General features: G+C 37.1%; 1 protein-coding gene across 1 annotated transcript in view; it reads left to right on the top strand.

Moving 5' to 3' along the window:
• Positions 1-15,246, top strand: part of CHD9 (chromodomain helicase DNA binding protein 9) — a 77,410-nt gene that overhangs the window by 5,855 nt on the left and 56,309 nt on the right. The window contains exon 3 of the mRNA XM_066327867.1: positions 124-1,729. Coding sequence (XP_066183964.1) covers positions 290-1,729 — 1,440 coding nt within the window. The 5' untranslated portion in view covers positions 124-289. The remainder of the gene's footprint in view (positions 1-123; positions 1,730-15,246) is intronic.

Below are 15,246 nucleotides of genomic sequence, written 5' to 3'. Positions count from 1 at the left end.
TTAGCTAAAGTTATGAACAAAGTATCAAATACCCTTTAAAGTGTTGGGAAGGGGAAGGAAGGATGAGAAGAGTCATTAAATTAAATTATTCCTTTTTTTTTTTGTCCCCTTCACTCCTCTCAGGATGCTTTAACACCTGAAGACAAATGTTTCATCAGGAGCACTAATGGCTGTTGGCATGCCTTGGATAAGGTGGTGACCACTGGATGTCATTTGTTTCTGTTCACTGCAGAGAGACAAAATTGACTCCATTTGGAGTTGAGAGCAAAAGCAGAACAGACCTCTCAAGATGACTGATCCTATGATGGATTTTTTTGATGATGCCAATCTTTTTAGTGAGACCTTAGAAGGTTTGTCAGATGATGCCTTTGTTCAACCTGGACCTGTTTCACTTGTTGATGAATTGAATTTGGGTGCAGAATTTGAACCTTTGCACATAGACTCACTGAACCATGTGCAAGATGCTCAAAATCAACAAAAGATGAGTGAGTTTGATCAGCTGAATCAGTATGATTCACTGAAGCTTCACTCAGTAAGTCAGTCTTTTAATAGCTCAGCTGACAATGTCTTATCACCACACTCTCAATTCAATTGTTCACCAGTCCATCCGCAAAACCAGTCCAATGGGATGTTTCCAGATGTGGCTGATGGTAGTCCTATGTGGGGTCATCAAACTGCCACAACTGTTTCGAATCAAAATGGGTCCCCTTTTCACCAAGGACATTCTCAGTCTATGCAGCAAAACAAAAGCTTTGTAGCACACCATGACTTTGCCTTATTTCAGGCTAATGAACCACAGCATCAGTGTGCCTCGTTACGGCCGCAGCAGAGCAGGAACAACACGGGGCAGGATGCTCTGAGCCAGCCAAAAGACTTCATGGAAGTTAACGTGTCTACTTCCCTCAGAGTCAGTGTTAACCACCCACCTTCAGTTTCTAATCCATCAACATCACAGCAGCCTCTGTCTGTTCAACAGTTTTCTCAAACTGCAAGTGCTTCAATACATTTTTGTGGGAATCAAGAAGGAAATTTTGATGGACAGTCCCCAACTATTACTCCGTGTTCTGTCAGTAATAGTCAACAATTTTCATCTCCGTATTCCTACTCTAATAATCACATTTCTCCTACCAGCCTTCTTCAGCCTACAACAGCTCTTTCGACCAGCCAGCAGACACACTCTATCTCTGACTTCACTGGAAGTGATGCCTTTACATCTCAAACAGGGACCAAGCAAGAAACAACTGAGCACATGCTGAATCCTAACACACCTTTGAATTCAAGTACTTTTCAAATGTTGCATTCTGCGCATCCTCAGGGCAACTTTAGTAGTTCAAAACTCTCTCCTGTGAATATTAATTTTTCAGCTTCCACTAGTTCTGCTTCTCAGATAAGCCATTTCACTGACCCTATAGAAAGCAACGGTTTTACATCTTTAGATGACAACTTACTTCATCAAGTGGAGACCCACAGTGAACCATTCACAGGACTTGACCCGGATGACCTCCTGCAGGAAGACCTTCTGCCACAGTTCGATGACTCTGCATTTGTTCAGGATAGCACAAGCCATGTTTTAGAGCATGACCTGGAACACCACATCAGCCCACAGCAAGTGACTCCGTCGTCATCCGAACTCGTTCGGCCACCGTCTCAAACTCAGACCCATCCTTGGCATTCTTCAGTTTCTAATCAGCACCTGCAAGGCAGAAGTCGTGCAACTTCACAAGGACAGGTATGCTGGGATTTGGGGAGTGGGGATTTGAGCTGTCTGATATGTTTGATTGGCTGAAATAATAATCGTGACTGGTGCTTGAGTCTCAAAGCGTGATAACTGAAGTCTCTGAGCTGTTATTTGACCCTGAAGAAGTTTAGGAGGAAAAAAAACCCTAACCAGTTGATGCAGACATTGCTTTGTCCTGTTTTTTTCCTATCACAGCAGAAAGCAAGACTACATGAAGTTATTCAGACAAAATGGTGTTGCTCCTTCTGCTGCCTGTATTTCTGAAGTAAAGCAGAGAAAATTTACTGCTTTATGATTCTGGTGTGAATATAATGGCGTATTTTCTTGAAAAGTACTTAGAGAAATGTGTTTTTAAGACCTTTTGTGTGGCTGATTTCTTGCAAGAATTGCAGGGGTTATGTTGTTGGTGTGTCCTTTGCTTTGTGTCTTTGGGCTCATGCTCATTGCCTAAAAATACACACTTATTATTCTTGGTTTTGATGTGATCAATAATAATAGAAAACATATAAAAAGTTGTGTATATGTTGGATTTTGTTACTTTTGTTTAAACCAAAAAACTCAGCAGTAGTATAATGTGCACATCTACTGCAAGTATTCAAGTTCTCCGTGAGGAGGACCAGATGACATAAAAATTGTTTTCTAGTTTTCAATTTGTGCATTTCAAAACGGAAGCAACTCTGACATCAAACATATACATTTAAAGCAGACAGCTTTAAAAAGGTTTTAGTAACTATTACTTCTGTATTCTTGCAACCAATATTCTTTCTGCTTGAGAATATAGAATATAGAATGTCTTTCTGACAAAAAAAAATGGGGAAAGCAAGGACTTTAACTACTGACTTCTGCTTCTACTTGGTTTGTAGGATACACGCCTGTGAAGGAGACAATGTAGCATTTTTCTTTTCCCCCCTGTTAATTTTAGATCATTAGCATAGAGATAAGGCTTAACAGGCTTAATCTTTGGTCTTGGTTCAGTAGCTTGCTTCTCCATTACAACTTCTCCTTGTGTTTATGGAGCATGTAATTGTCAATTCCTACCAGTGAAACTTTTTCTGTAAATTGTGGTGTGATGTTAATGGAACATGGATATCCAGCAGTGTGGTTGAGATGAGCTTGATTAACTGAATGATGCACTAGATGCAATCTGTTGGTTTTGATAAACATTTCCTTTCTTTCCCCTTCCCTGCCTGCACAAAAGAGGGTGCACCCAAGCAGCCACTCTTGTCAGAGATGTCTGAAGACACAGGGTCCAGCAGCTGGCAGGGGAAGGTGATCCTGTTGGAGTGTGTGGGAGCAGCACGAGGGGTTGGGAACAGGGCTCTGGAGGCTCTTGGGCTCCCCGAGCGTCCTTGGGTGAAGAGGAAATGGATTCCAGGAAAAGTGGGGATGGTGAGAAACCCAGGCATTAGTATTATTTTTGAGGAGCATGTGGGATATAAGCCAGGCAATGAAAAGCAGTTCTAATAAAACTTTCTGGTGCTGTGATTTCAGTGTTGTATTCGTCAGAACCTTTTCAGACTTGCTTCGATCTCACTGACATCAGTTTTAGCACTTTGCTTTGTAACAAGGAATAGAGGGAAAGTTCTGAGATCTGTGGAGAGCCTTTAAAGTTTAGGGGTTTGGTTTTGTTTTTATTGTGGTGTGAAAACAAAGCAACTTCACAGTATTTAAAATTTTAATGTTTTTCCTCTTCGAAATGAAACAGCCAGAAACCAGATAGTTATAAAACTTCTTGGTTTGTTTTTTATTATTTTGGGGTATGCAATAAATTGTATAAATTGGATTCTGACCTTGAGTTTATCTGGTCAGACAGATGTTTAATGTTTCCTTCAGAAACTGGTTGTGAACTGGTAGCTGTCAAACTGTTGAGGAATGTACAGATGGAGGATTGACAGAAGCAAACAATGTAGAAGCCTCTTTAAATCAGTGCAGTATGTAGTATGAATAGTATAGCAATTACTGAAGTGTTTCAGATCTGTCTTTTGACTGACTACAATTCTAAGAGGGGCTTTAGTTGTAATTCTCACTTCTATTCTTTGATCTCTTTTTAGAATTTCAAGTTCAAGATGAGTTGGTTCTGTTAGAGCTTTTTACAAATGTGTGCAGTTTAACCAGGGAGGAGAAAGGTAGGGTAAAGGAGGAAGGAATTTTGATCTTCCTGAAACTGGTTTGCTTTAGATAGGAGTCAGCTGGGAAGGGATTTTGACAAGTTTCATATGTAGTAGTTAAGGTGAGCTTTTAATTTTTTAACAAGACAGTGTTTCACACTGGCCTTAGTACATATTGAGGAAACAATTACTAGTGAATTTAGGGTTTTTTCAACAGTTTCAGTTTGATAATGGTTGACATTTTCTCAGTTAGAATATCTTTATTTTATGAAATATTTAATGAACTGTAGGTGTTGAAACAAACCCAATATTAAACAACCAAAGATCTTTAACTGTAGTTAGACTGAGGTTATTTAAATTAAGGAAGAACATTAAATACTTGTTTCAGTATTTGAGAGCAAGCATACTCACAACAGTTTTACTTGTATGGTTATTCTTTTGATGGAAATTAATTTAAAAATTAATACAATCTGTTCGGTGTAATAATGCTGCAGAATTAAAAAGACTGTCTTATGTTGCTAATATGCTTTCTGCTGTAATTAAATCAGAATTGTAAATAAATTGCACCCTTAATTTTATATCATGCATTTTTCATCAGAGTTAGTTTGAGAACAGAAAGTAGAGGAATGCTGAAGACTCCTGCTGAAGACTTAGCTTTGTCTAATGCAAGACTTCTGATCTTTTAACTCCACTTAAAACTGGTTTTGGTTTTCTAAGGCTAAATAATTTATCTGCTTCTCAAAAGGATAAAAAAAGGCTTCAACATTGTTTTACATATTTAGAAGAAAAAGGAAGTTGAAAAGATAATGTGAAGTATAAACTGTTGGAAAAATAATGTGAAGTATAAACTTCTGGAAAGATAATCTTAAGTATAAACTGTCCTTAGAGGAGATTACAGCTGTCTGTGTATGTTATTTTGTAAGAACTGTTCCAATGTCTTCCTGGCTGCACACATAAAAGCAGAGGAATTGAGATTAAAATAATATGAAAGTGAAAAATATACTGATGAAAAATAGTATTCCATTAATAATATGAAGTGCTATAGAATGAGGCGATAGTCTTAGTTCTTAAATCACATAATTAATATTTTTTCTTTTTTGTGACTTAAAGTTTGGCACCTAACCCAACAATTCAGTGTATTCATGAATTTGTGTAAAAACTGACTTGAAACATGCAAGTGTTGTATGCCTGCAAGCCTGAGCTGTCCTACCACTTCTTTTATAGAAACAGATGACACTAATTTTTTTGAAAGAATTTGTCTCGCCCTTGTTGAAAGTCTGGCAAAGTCTGAACCTCATAGATGATTGCTTGGGTGGTGTTTGTATATATCAGAGTGGCATAACCTCATATATGAGCTTATCATCAGAGAGGGAATTAACTCTCACCAGATCCAAGTCCAGATTTATGTGCTGCTGAGATGTCCTGAGTTGTCACAGGCTGTTCATATCTGACTACGATATCAGATGGCACTTTTATAACAATTCTGAATTCATTGTAGACATCTATCCCTTGGATTACTTCACTTGCAAAACTCTTATCCTTCTACTGCTTGCTGTTCTACTTATCTATACAATTGTGGACTTCGCTTATGAGAGAAATACACAGTAAGCAGTGGTGTGCTTTCTTGGCTAACTGTGAGATCTAAGACCAGACAGCTACTTGATCTCTAAACAGTTATGGAAGATGGATCAAAGTAAACGATACTGGATTTGTGTTTATATATATATACATACACACTATATTGTATAGATAGAATAATGGAGTGTATTTCTTATATTCTCTAAGGTTTAATTTTAAGTAAGCCTGTAACATGGAATATTTTAAATTAAGGAATTGATTATACTATATAGAAATTCTCTGTGGAAGAGACTGGCTATTTTACGTAGTAAGTTTATAGGTTATGGCCCCTAACTGTTGGTACAATACAAGATTTTAAAATTATGGTGTTGCTATATGTATATGACTTGGGAAGCAGTGCAATATTCAGAGAGACTGAGCATAACAAAATAGACATCTCAAATTCTGTCCTACTTTGCATCATCTCACATCTTTGCATCAAGTCAGAAGTTGGACTTAATGATTTTAGGGAATCTTTTCCACTCTTAATGATTCTATGATTAGAAATCTAGATGTCTGTTCCAGTAAGCATTTGGGTTGATTACAAATCATACCTTGTAATTCTGACATATAAAAATCCCGTTCATACCCCTAACCTGGATTATTCTTCCTAAAGTGCTAAACAGTGCTGGTATACTTTCCCATTAAGCATATCCACTCTATTTATATTGTTCCTTTAATTAGAGTCAATTTTATGGGTGGACACCCTATTAAGAAATGTCAGTCTTTATCTGAAGTTTCTTTTTAAGCATTTTGACAAGTTGTATGCACTGGATTTAGTGTTCTGTGCCTCAAGAACATTTTTTGCCTTTCTCATTGGAACTTAAATCCTGTATCACTGTGAGGCAGCAGAATTCCTAGCACCTCGTAAGTTTATCATCTGTGCTGAAGAAATGAAAACAATCCCTCCACTGACCACCTTTGTGCAATATTTGCAGGTCTTTTGCTTTGTTTCTGTGATTTGAGAAAGAGCTGCACAAACAGGTGGGATTAACTCTGGCAAAGCTGTGTCAAATGCCCAGAGTTAATGAGAAGAGTAGGGCAGCATCTCTGAGCCTAAGTAATGCAGTTCCTGCAATGAAATTCTAAATTATAGCTGTATATAATATGATGTTTTCATTATTAATCTATGGCTTTTTGCCAATAACATATTAATCATTAAAAGAGCAATGTTTTGATAGCTTTATTTATAGTTGAATGTGTATGAAGCACTTGCTTTTGTATGTATTATTTATGTTTTATATAAACATTTGATACATTTTATTTTTTACAATCGCAAATTGTATAGGCTGGAGAAAGAAAGTACATGTTTGTGAGATAAATTTGTAACACATTTACTGATGAGTATAATTTTTATTGTCAACATTTTCATTTCCCCTGTTTTGGCTTTCAAAATAAAACTGTGTAGTAAGGGAAAGACAAAAATTGCTGGGCTTTTCAGAACACTGAAAATGTGCCAGAGTATCTCTTTAGCAGTGTTAAATGCTTTATGAGTTTCTTAGTGATTTCTGCTGAGTAGAATTAATTTTTTTTCACAATTTTTTGGATCTCCTTGCTATCACGAATGCTTTTCTTAAACCTTTCTTGAGGAGGTCTCTCTCAACTTTCATCACTTGTCAAATAATTAGGCTGTCCAATTCTTTGTGTAGGTTTCCTCTTTAAAATTAAACACTTGCTGTTTTAATGATTGTCATAATATAATATTTTTTTTCTTAGATAATTGCACACTCATTCAATAACTACTATAATTGTCTTTGAAATGTGCCAAAAGAGAAGCATTTTTGTAAAAAGCAGTTAACAGATGGCAAGCATAGGAATAAAGCTTCTGGTTGGGTCAAAATGCAGGAGTAAAATAGAAAGGTGAGACTAGTTGATAAAAATAAGTTAAATTGATTTTTTTTTAATGATAAGGCAGGGTAAGTGTGGTTGAATAATCTAAATAACTGTTTGGAAATAAGTGTCTTGTTAACACTGAAAAACTCTAAAGTAATTCCTTAATTTGAGAGTACAAATATAATTGCGTAATCTTAGTGTGTGGAAGAAGTGGTACCTAACTACAGAGAAAAGAGAAAGCAAAGTCCGTGTTAAATTGTCTTTTAAAGACAGAAACCCATTCTATAGGCTGTTAAAGCTGTAGTTCAATATATGACTAAACTGTAAGAAATTATCAGGAAAAAAGAGTTTAAGAAAAGAGCTGCTATTCTTTCACTTTGTCTTGTGTTAATGCAATGTATGGGCTATGAACTGAACTGGGAAAGTCCTTCAGGTACAGAGAAACTTTGCACTTTTGTCAAGGATGCTTTTCCAGAATTGTTCCTGCCTTAGTTCTCTCAGTTGCACAGGACCATGTTCCACAGCCCCACTGGAGGGGAGCTTGTCAGTGCTCACAGACGCCTGAAGGTGTCCAGAGCATGGGGCCAGCTCATTCCAGTGGTGCCCAGTGCCAGGACAGGGGGCACAGACTGAAACACAGGAGCTGCCATCTAAACAGGGAGAAAAACTGCTTCACTGTGAGGGTGACCGAGCTCTGGGAGAGGCTGCCCAGAGAGGTTCTTGACTCTCCTTCTATTCAAGAACTCTCTGGACAGCATCTTTGCAGCCTGTCATGGGGGGCTGAACTACATGATCTCCAGAGGTCCCTTCCAACCTCAGCCATTCCATGGTTCCCTGAGAGAGGAAGGAGTGGGAAGCAGTATCTTCTGGAGTACAGGCAAAATAACTGCGTGTGGGCCCGCAGCCTTAAATACAAAGTGTGCAAATGGACTTGTGGGGCTCCAGTAACAACTAACCTGCTTTAACCAACACTCTTATCTACACTCCACATTTTTGAGTGGCTTCGAACATACATTGCCTGTAAAACTTCCAGAGCCGCATTTTATCTTGAGACATTTTGTAGAAAATCAACACTTTATGAAGTGTTAGTAAGTGTTATTACTGAAAGAGCAGCAGAACTTGTAAAGATGTTAACCAGTAGTGTGGTTTTGAAGCCAGAGAATCTGATACATTTGGAATTCGTGTGGCTTTTGTCCAGATGTCTGCGTGTTTCGTGCACTCAGGTTTTGCAGTTTCTTTTAGCTATTATGTTATTTCTAAATATATAGGTAGATCAAAATAAATTTCAACACTTTGTCTTCCAAACAGCTTCCTACATCTGGAGAGCAATTGTTTTCTTTGTTTATTATCAGTTTAAAAAAAAATTGCTCAATTTCCTGGTTACGCAGATTTCTAAAAGAGTGTTTATCATCAGGTGTTGAGTAGATTGAATTTGGGAACTCTTAAGGCTAATAAATATAAATTAGTGGGTTTCTTAGGATGATGAGACTGAGAATCCTAATGCTGATTTCAGTAAGCATGATAAATGAAGCTAGGAATGTAGCTTTAGGCTAGAAAAGATGACAAGTCTTACATTTTTGAAAGCTGTGTAATTTGTAGCAGAGATTGATTTTTCTTTCATAAATGTGGCAGGTTTTCTTTCGTGTGGATTATTTGGCTTGTATTTGTACTTACTTGATTTTTTTGTTCTCTTGATATCTTAGTGTGAAGGCAAGCATTTTAATTTATATCTCCTGAAATTGTTCCCATCTTTTACATACTGCCTGCTCAGGAGTTAGCCCATACTTGAAAATAATTTCACTGTTAGTAGCATATCATATATGCGTATATAATGCTCTTGAGCAACATATTGAATTGCAAACCAGAATTAGTTTCATAGATTGACAGGAAGGCCTGTATTAAGAGATATTCATGACCTCACAATTTAGTTCATATATTGTGGTTCTGAGATTTGTGTGTATTTTCTAAATGTTTGAAACATTGTAGTCCTACTGATAGGTTTTAAAAATAATCTTAAGTAATATTAAAAGGAATTGTTTCACTGTACCTTATTTTTTCAATGAGCACTACAATACAGAGATTTCTTTAATAGTATTTTAAGGAAACTCACAAGAAAAGCATAGCTCTTGTGCTTTTTGAGACTTGCAACATGCTCTGGCTTCCAGTTTGTATATACCTACAATATACCTAATATACCTACAATACAAACGATACCTGTTTGTATTCCTCAGAAGGATTAAGAAAATGCAGTACATGCTTTGTTTTTTATCTTTAAGTCATTGCAGCAGTTGTCTGTGAGGCCTAGGTATGGCTCAGCCTGATGTGTAAACTTTGCTGTAGCAGAATTTAGGTCCTTGGAGCTCTTAAAAGCAGAAACCAGCTGTTAGAGAACCAAGCTGTCACAGGGAAGGCAGGTAAATTATTTAAGGAACATCTGAGTGACAAAACCAGACATGTGTCTTACTGTCTTTGAGTTCAGTAAGAACAATTTTTAAAATAGATTAGGCGAATTTATTTTGATGTGTCTGTATTGTAGCTCCTATTTATATCATCCTTTGGAGGATTCTTTGACATGCAATCGTGTAGTGTTTGAAATCTGATCAACTCCTGACACCACACGAGAGATGAGTTTTCTGGTGCCAGCCCAGTGTGCTTTCTGACTTAATGTGGTTTAATTGCAAATGTGTACAGGCTTTGAGTGATTTTAGATTTCAGCCTTGTTTGTTGGGGACAGAGGTACACAGGGGCTCCTGCTCATGACTTGCTTGGGGATGCCCTTGGCAGCACACTGTGGTCATTAACCAGGCTGTCACTCTGCTCTGTGCTGGTCACAGTTTCTGCTGACTTCAGCTCTGTTAAAGATAAGAATTTCTCTTTTCTTGGCCTTTACAGTGGATCTAGTCCTGCCACTTTTGCTGGTAGTCAGACTCAGATGAGGTTAGAAATATAACCATAGCAGTAATTTTTTGAAATCTGTCTTGCAACCTTTTTTTTTTTTTTTTTTTTTTTTTTGCAACTTCTTCTGTTTGATTCCTACCAAAATTTATTTTATGGTTATTACTATGAACCTCTTGGATGCTATGTTCTTTCTCTAGAAATTTTATAGCAGGCTTTTACGGAAAAAATAGTTTGGTTTCTTTGCTTTTTGGGTCTCATTTGCCTGAAATTATCCTCTTGTTCCCCAGTAGTAGCCTCTGACTTGGACTTCTTAATTTTGAACCGTCACTCTTTTTGATAAATTTCTTTTCTTTAGGCATCTTGTTTTATTCCTTAACTAAAGGGAAGGATTTTGTTCATGAATATTTAATTGAGAAAACTAGATTCAAGAAAAGTAGTTTCATTAGGTTAGCATATATGCTAAAGGACTTCTTTGAACTGAAGATTCTGGCATATAAAGCTGCTAAAGTAGTTCATTGAAGCTGAAACAAAAAATATTTAAGTTGTTTTGAATTGAAGTGGAGGAAATATGCTCCCTCTTTGATTTAAATGGAAATATGCTGTGCAGTCAGTACTGATATTAGTGCCTCCCCAGCTGTTGATGTTAAAAATAATTTTCCCAATTTCTGTCTTATATATTTTAGTGTTAAGTACTGGGTTTAACGTTAAGTGCTGGGTTTTTTTAGTCTCACTGAAATTATAAATGTTGAAAACATTTTGGATACTCTGTAAGGTACTGAGTAATACTATAAAAAAAATCCATGTTCAAAGATTAGGTAAACTTTTAAACTTAACTGCTTCTAGGGAGTAAAATACTGTAGAGAGAGATTTTACATGCTAGCCTTTCTGAATATGCAATCTGTTTTGATTTAAAGATCTTTTATGATTGATATTTTCCTCTTAATCAAATGATACCTATTTTTCACATGTCATCTTGTCAACAATACTTCATTGTTCTGCTACAAACAATTTCTGAAAATGCATACTTTAAAAAAAGAAAAAAATTAAAAAGAAGGCCACCAATATTATCATAGGATCCTTTCCTGGGGACTGATCAAGACAATGATCCATTGCAGCATGTTTTCCCAGTAGCCTTTATACTTTGAAGAAGCTGGTTCACTTACCTTCTATCTGAATTGATTTTTACCATTACATTTAATGTATTATAAAATATAAGCAGAATTTGGTAAATTAGGCTGGTAAAGCATGCTGTAGAAGAAAAGCTACCCCTGTGTTTTGTTCCATGTATGGTTGTTTCCCTGACCTAGCCTGACTTCCCTTTCTGTAGGTATTTGCAGAGTGAGGCACTGAGACAAAAGGTGGGCAGCTTCCTGCTGGTTCTGAAGAGTTCTTGCCCTTCTTTTCATCCCTTCAGCAGGTTCAGTGACTCCTCCAAGTAGCAGAAGAGTACCAAGAATAGACCATGGGGGTTGAGCAGTTTACAGCCCTTCACACCTGGAATGTCCTCTGAATCTGGGCTGGTAACCTGAGAGAGAGTGGAAGAACTGGGGAATAGTGGAAGGAAATACTGACAGCAGTAAACTTCTTGGGGATGAAAGTGGGTTTTGTTTCAATCATAAAAATATGTTCTTACAAGGCCACTTCCATGAGAGATGTAAAGGGAACACTATAATTGAAATTTTGATGGCCATTAAGGCCATAAATACCAACAGCCATTAAGGTCTTATTGCTTTTTCTTGCTCAGAGATGAAGGCTGTGCTGGTTTTTAGTGTGATTGGGACACTGAAGCTGCTGAAGCTACTTTGGATTGTTGGGATTAAGGGGAAAGAAAGCATTTCATGTGATGCTCTTTTTGAAGGTAGTTTGGGTGAGTTTTTGTCTTCTGGTCTTCTTCTCTGGTTGGTAAGAAAAAATAACATGAGAAAATAACTTTCTCAGTGGTACACAAAAGTGGTGGCCATATAGAACACGGGTGGGTAAGTGGCAACTTACTGAAAATTCAGTTTAATTTTGAGTTTGTTGCAATTTTGTTTTCTGTTCTGAAGACTTCTGCAGTCAGTTCTTTGTTATTTTACCTTTAAATCATCATTTGAAAGGATTTTGTCACCTTAAATTAGAGCAGTTTCAGCTACTGTTATGTTTTTCTGGAGTTCAAAATGCAAATTTAAAAAAAGCTGGGGAGAGAAGCTATCTGGCTTTATGTGTTAAATAAACTTCCAGTTGTCAAATCAGGCCTAAGTATGTGCATGTGTTCCAGAAGCAGCAAATTCTTATCTGTACCATCCAAGAAGGTGTTGCATGATGTTAAATTTCAGTGGGTCAATATATTTTAGAGCTTTACCTGGGGATTTTGAACCCTAATGACTACTCTTTTTAAAACAGAAAAATCTGTTTGATTTTCCTCGTCTGTAAGTATTTGGTGAAGTCCTTTACAGATTTATTTCCAGGTGCCCACATAAGGCTTGTTTCAAACAGTGAACTGAAACCTGAATTGTCTATTATAAAGTAGAGAGTTTAGTCATCCCTGCTTTTTAAGGGGTCAAATAATTGCAAAATTTGTAATGTTAAGATTAGGCAAGAATGCAAGAAAAAAACCAGAAGTTTTTTGCTGGACCATTTTGACCCTTAGATTAAAGTAGAAAATCTAAAAGTAGAGGTAGAGGTATGGCATGACTGTGAATTTTGTCTGAGCCTAGTAACTCAATGTTGGTGCCTTGGATATGGTAACCACATTTTTTCATGGACAGGAGCCCATGGTTTTCTCATGGTAAGCGCAGTGATACTGCCATAGTGCACCATGAGGTGTGCCCTGCATCAGGCTTAGACCAGAGCAAGTTCTGGGTGTTCCAGCCCTGCATGGGGGGCAAAAACCTGAGTTTTGCTGAGGCAGTGGGTTTTGTTGGCATTGTTCTATTTTTCAAATAGCTCTTACATTACAGACTGGAACCCAAGAGAAGTGGATACATGATGGGCACACAACACCAAGCCACTGAAAACTGAAACACGTTAAATGCAGCACTTGGCAGAGCAAGTGGGATGAAGTTTTCAATTTCTTTCATTTCCTGGCAATTTAGTATGCTCCATTACGTAGTGCCTCTTTTAAGAGATACCGTGCAAATTACACACAGTTTTCATACCACTACTAAATATTCAGAAAAAGATTCTAACTATAGTTGGCACTGAGCCCCAAAATACTTCTTCAAAAATCTCTTCCAAATGGAAGCAAAATGTGTGCTACAGACTCATTCTGTAACTTCTGTTGCTGCCTCTGGTTAGCAGCTGCTTCCATGGACGTGGCTTGATCTTGTCCACATGAATAAGGCAGGTCACTGGTTAAGAAGTTCCTACTAATGACAGCTGTGGTATTTTCACTATATTAGTGGCAAAACATCATTACTGATGTTATTACTGGGTTCTGTAGCACTGAGATGTGAAACAACACCCTGTGTAGAGAGTGTGATGTGCCAACAGGTGCATGTTTCATCTCAGAAACATGACTAGTTTAAGGCTGCTGACCTTTCCATTAGTGTTTTCATTTCCACAGAAATTTAAGATTTGGTTATAAACATGGTGCTAAATGCCTTGTGAGGCATAAACCACATTCACATCCCAAATCACAGATGTATGTTCTGAAGTGACTGTTACACAGATAAGAACTGTTGTCTAGCCATAGTGCTGTAATTGTTAGCCATTCACTTACCAACATTATAGATAACAAATATGGAAGATGAAAAAGATTCTCGCCTGGTATATTTTTTAATCTATCTGTAACATGTCTATTTTAATTTGAGTTAGGTTTCATAAATGTATGTCTTGAAATTCTGTATCCATTAAACACTGAGACATTCATTAGCAGTTATAATAAGCTAGAAAAAGAAGGAACTGTATTATCAGTATATTGAAAGAACCACAATTTGGAATACTTCATTGGCTCTCTTAATAGTTCCATACATGCACCAAAGAGAATGGGAAAATGATAGAACCCCACAGATCTTCATTTGCCTGTGCTCTTGGCTTTGAGAAGCAATCCCAGCAGATGGTGTGGGGCAACTGTTGAACGGGGGGAAAAATGGCAGTTCAGAAGGAACTCTGGAGGGAGTTGTCTCTGGAGAAAAGAAACCCTGTTGCCTATTTAAGTGATCCTCCCATTATTTGAGTAGAAGTAGCCTGATAACAGAAAATCTCATTTCAGTTTACTTTCCAAAGAAAGCTACATCTCTTACTGGGATTGCCATGCAGCAAAGGAGAAGCCTTTGTGCATGCATGTGGGGTGACACACATGGATATTGCAAGTAATCTTCTACAGATGGACTCTGTCAAGGCTGTGAGATTTTGGGTTTTTTTAATAAACTTTTTAATTACAAATCCACCATTAAAAGTCACTAGAGGACTTATTTTTGCAGACTATTCTACAGGAAAGAAGTTCAGAGTGCTAGTATGGAATTCAGAAGTCACTGAGTTGAGTTCATGCTTTGGAGTTTTTTAAAGTTGCATTCCTAAATACAATTTTATAATTCAAATGATGAATGGATATACCTTTAAGATTTTTCCCTGTAGTGAGTTAAAAGCAACTGCAGTTTTAAAATTTTCATGTGATTATAATGTGAAAAAATGAGAAGCTAATTTGGATGAAATTCCCAAACTATTGATTATTGTAAGTCATGCAGTTTATTAATTTGTGATATGGTTCTGATATTAATACTGTTTGGGTGACTTGACATGCACAAAAAGATGCCTTGTTTAGTAATAAACGTGAGCAAAGGTGATGTAGTAATGCATGAAGATCAAGTTTCCAGGTGGCTAATTTTAGCTGCTTTTAGTGCAGTTGATGTCAAGGTCATATTGATTTCCTGAGGCAGACTGTTAAGAACTTGTTAGGCTCTCAAGGCAGACAGTACTTGGTCTGAGCATCATCCTGCAGGTGCATAATGCTACCAGCAGGAGTGAAAGAATCACTCAAGGCATTGCTGATGTAAACCTTAGCTTTCTGTTGTTAGACTCCTTAGGGTCATGATTTAGCTCATAGTGGTAGCTAATCTAAGTTGTCAGTAG

This window comes from Sylvia atricapilla, chromosome 12, assembly GCF_009819655.1.
Source record: "Sylvia atricapilla isolate bSylAtr1 chromosome 12, bSylAtr1.pri, whole genome shotgun sequence".
NCBI lineage: Eukaryota > Metazoa > Chordata > Aves > Passeriformes > Sylviidae > Sylvia > Sylvia atricapilla.
This window is presented reverse-complemented; position numbering and strand designations above follow the sequence as displayed.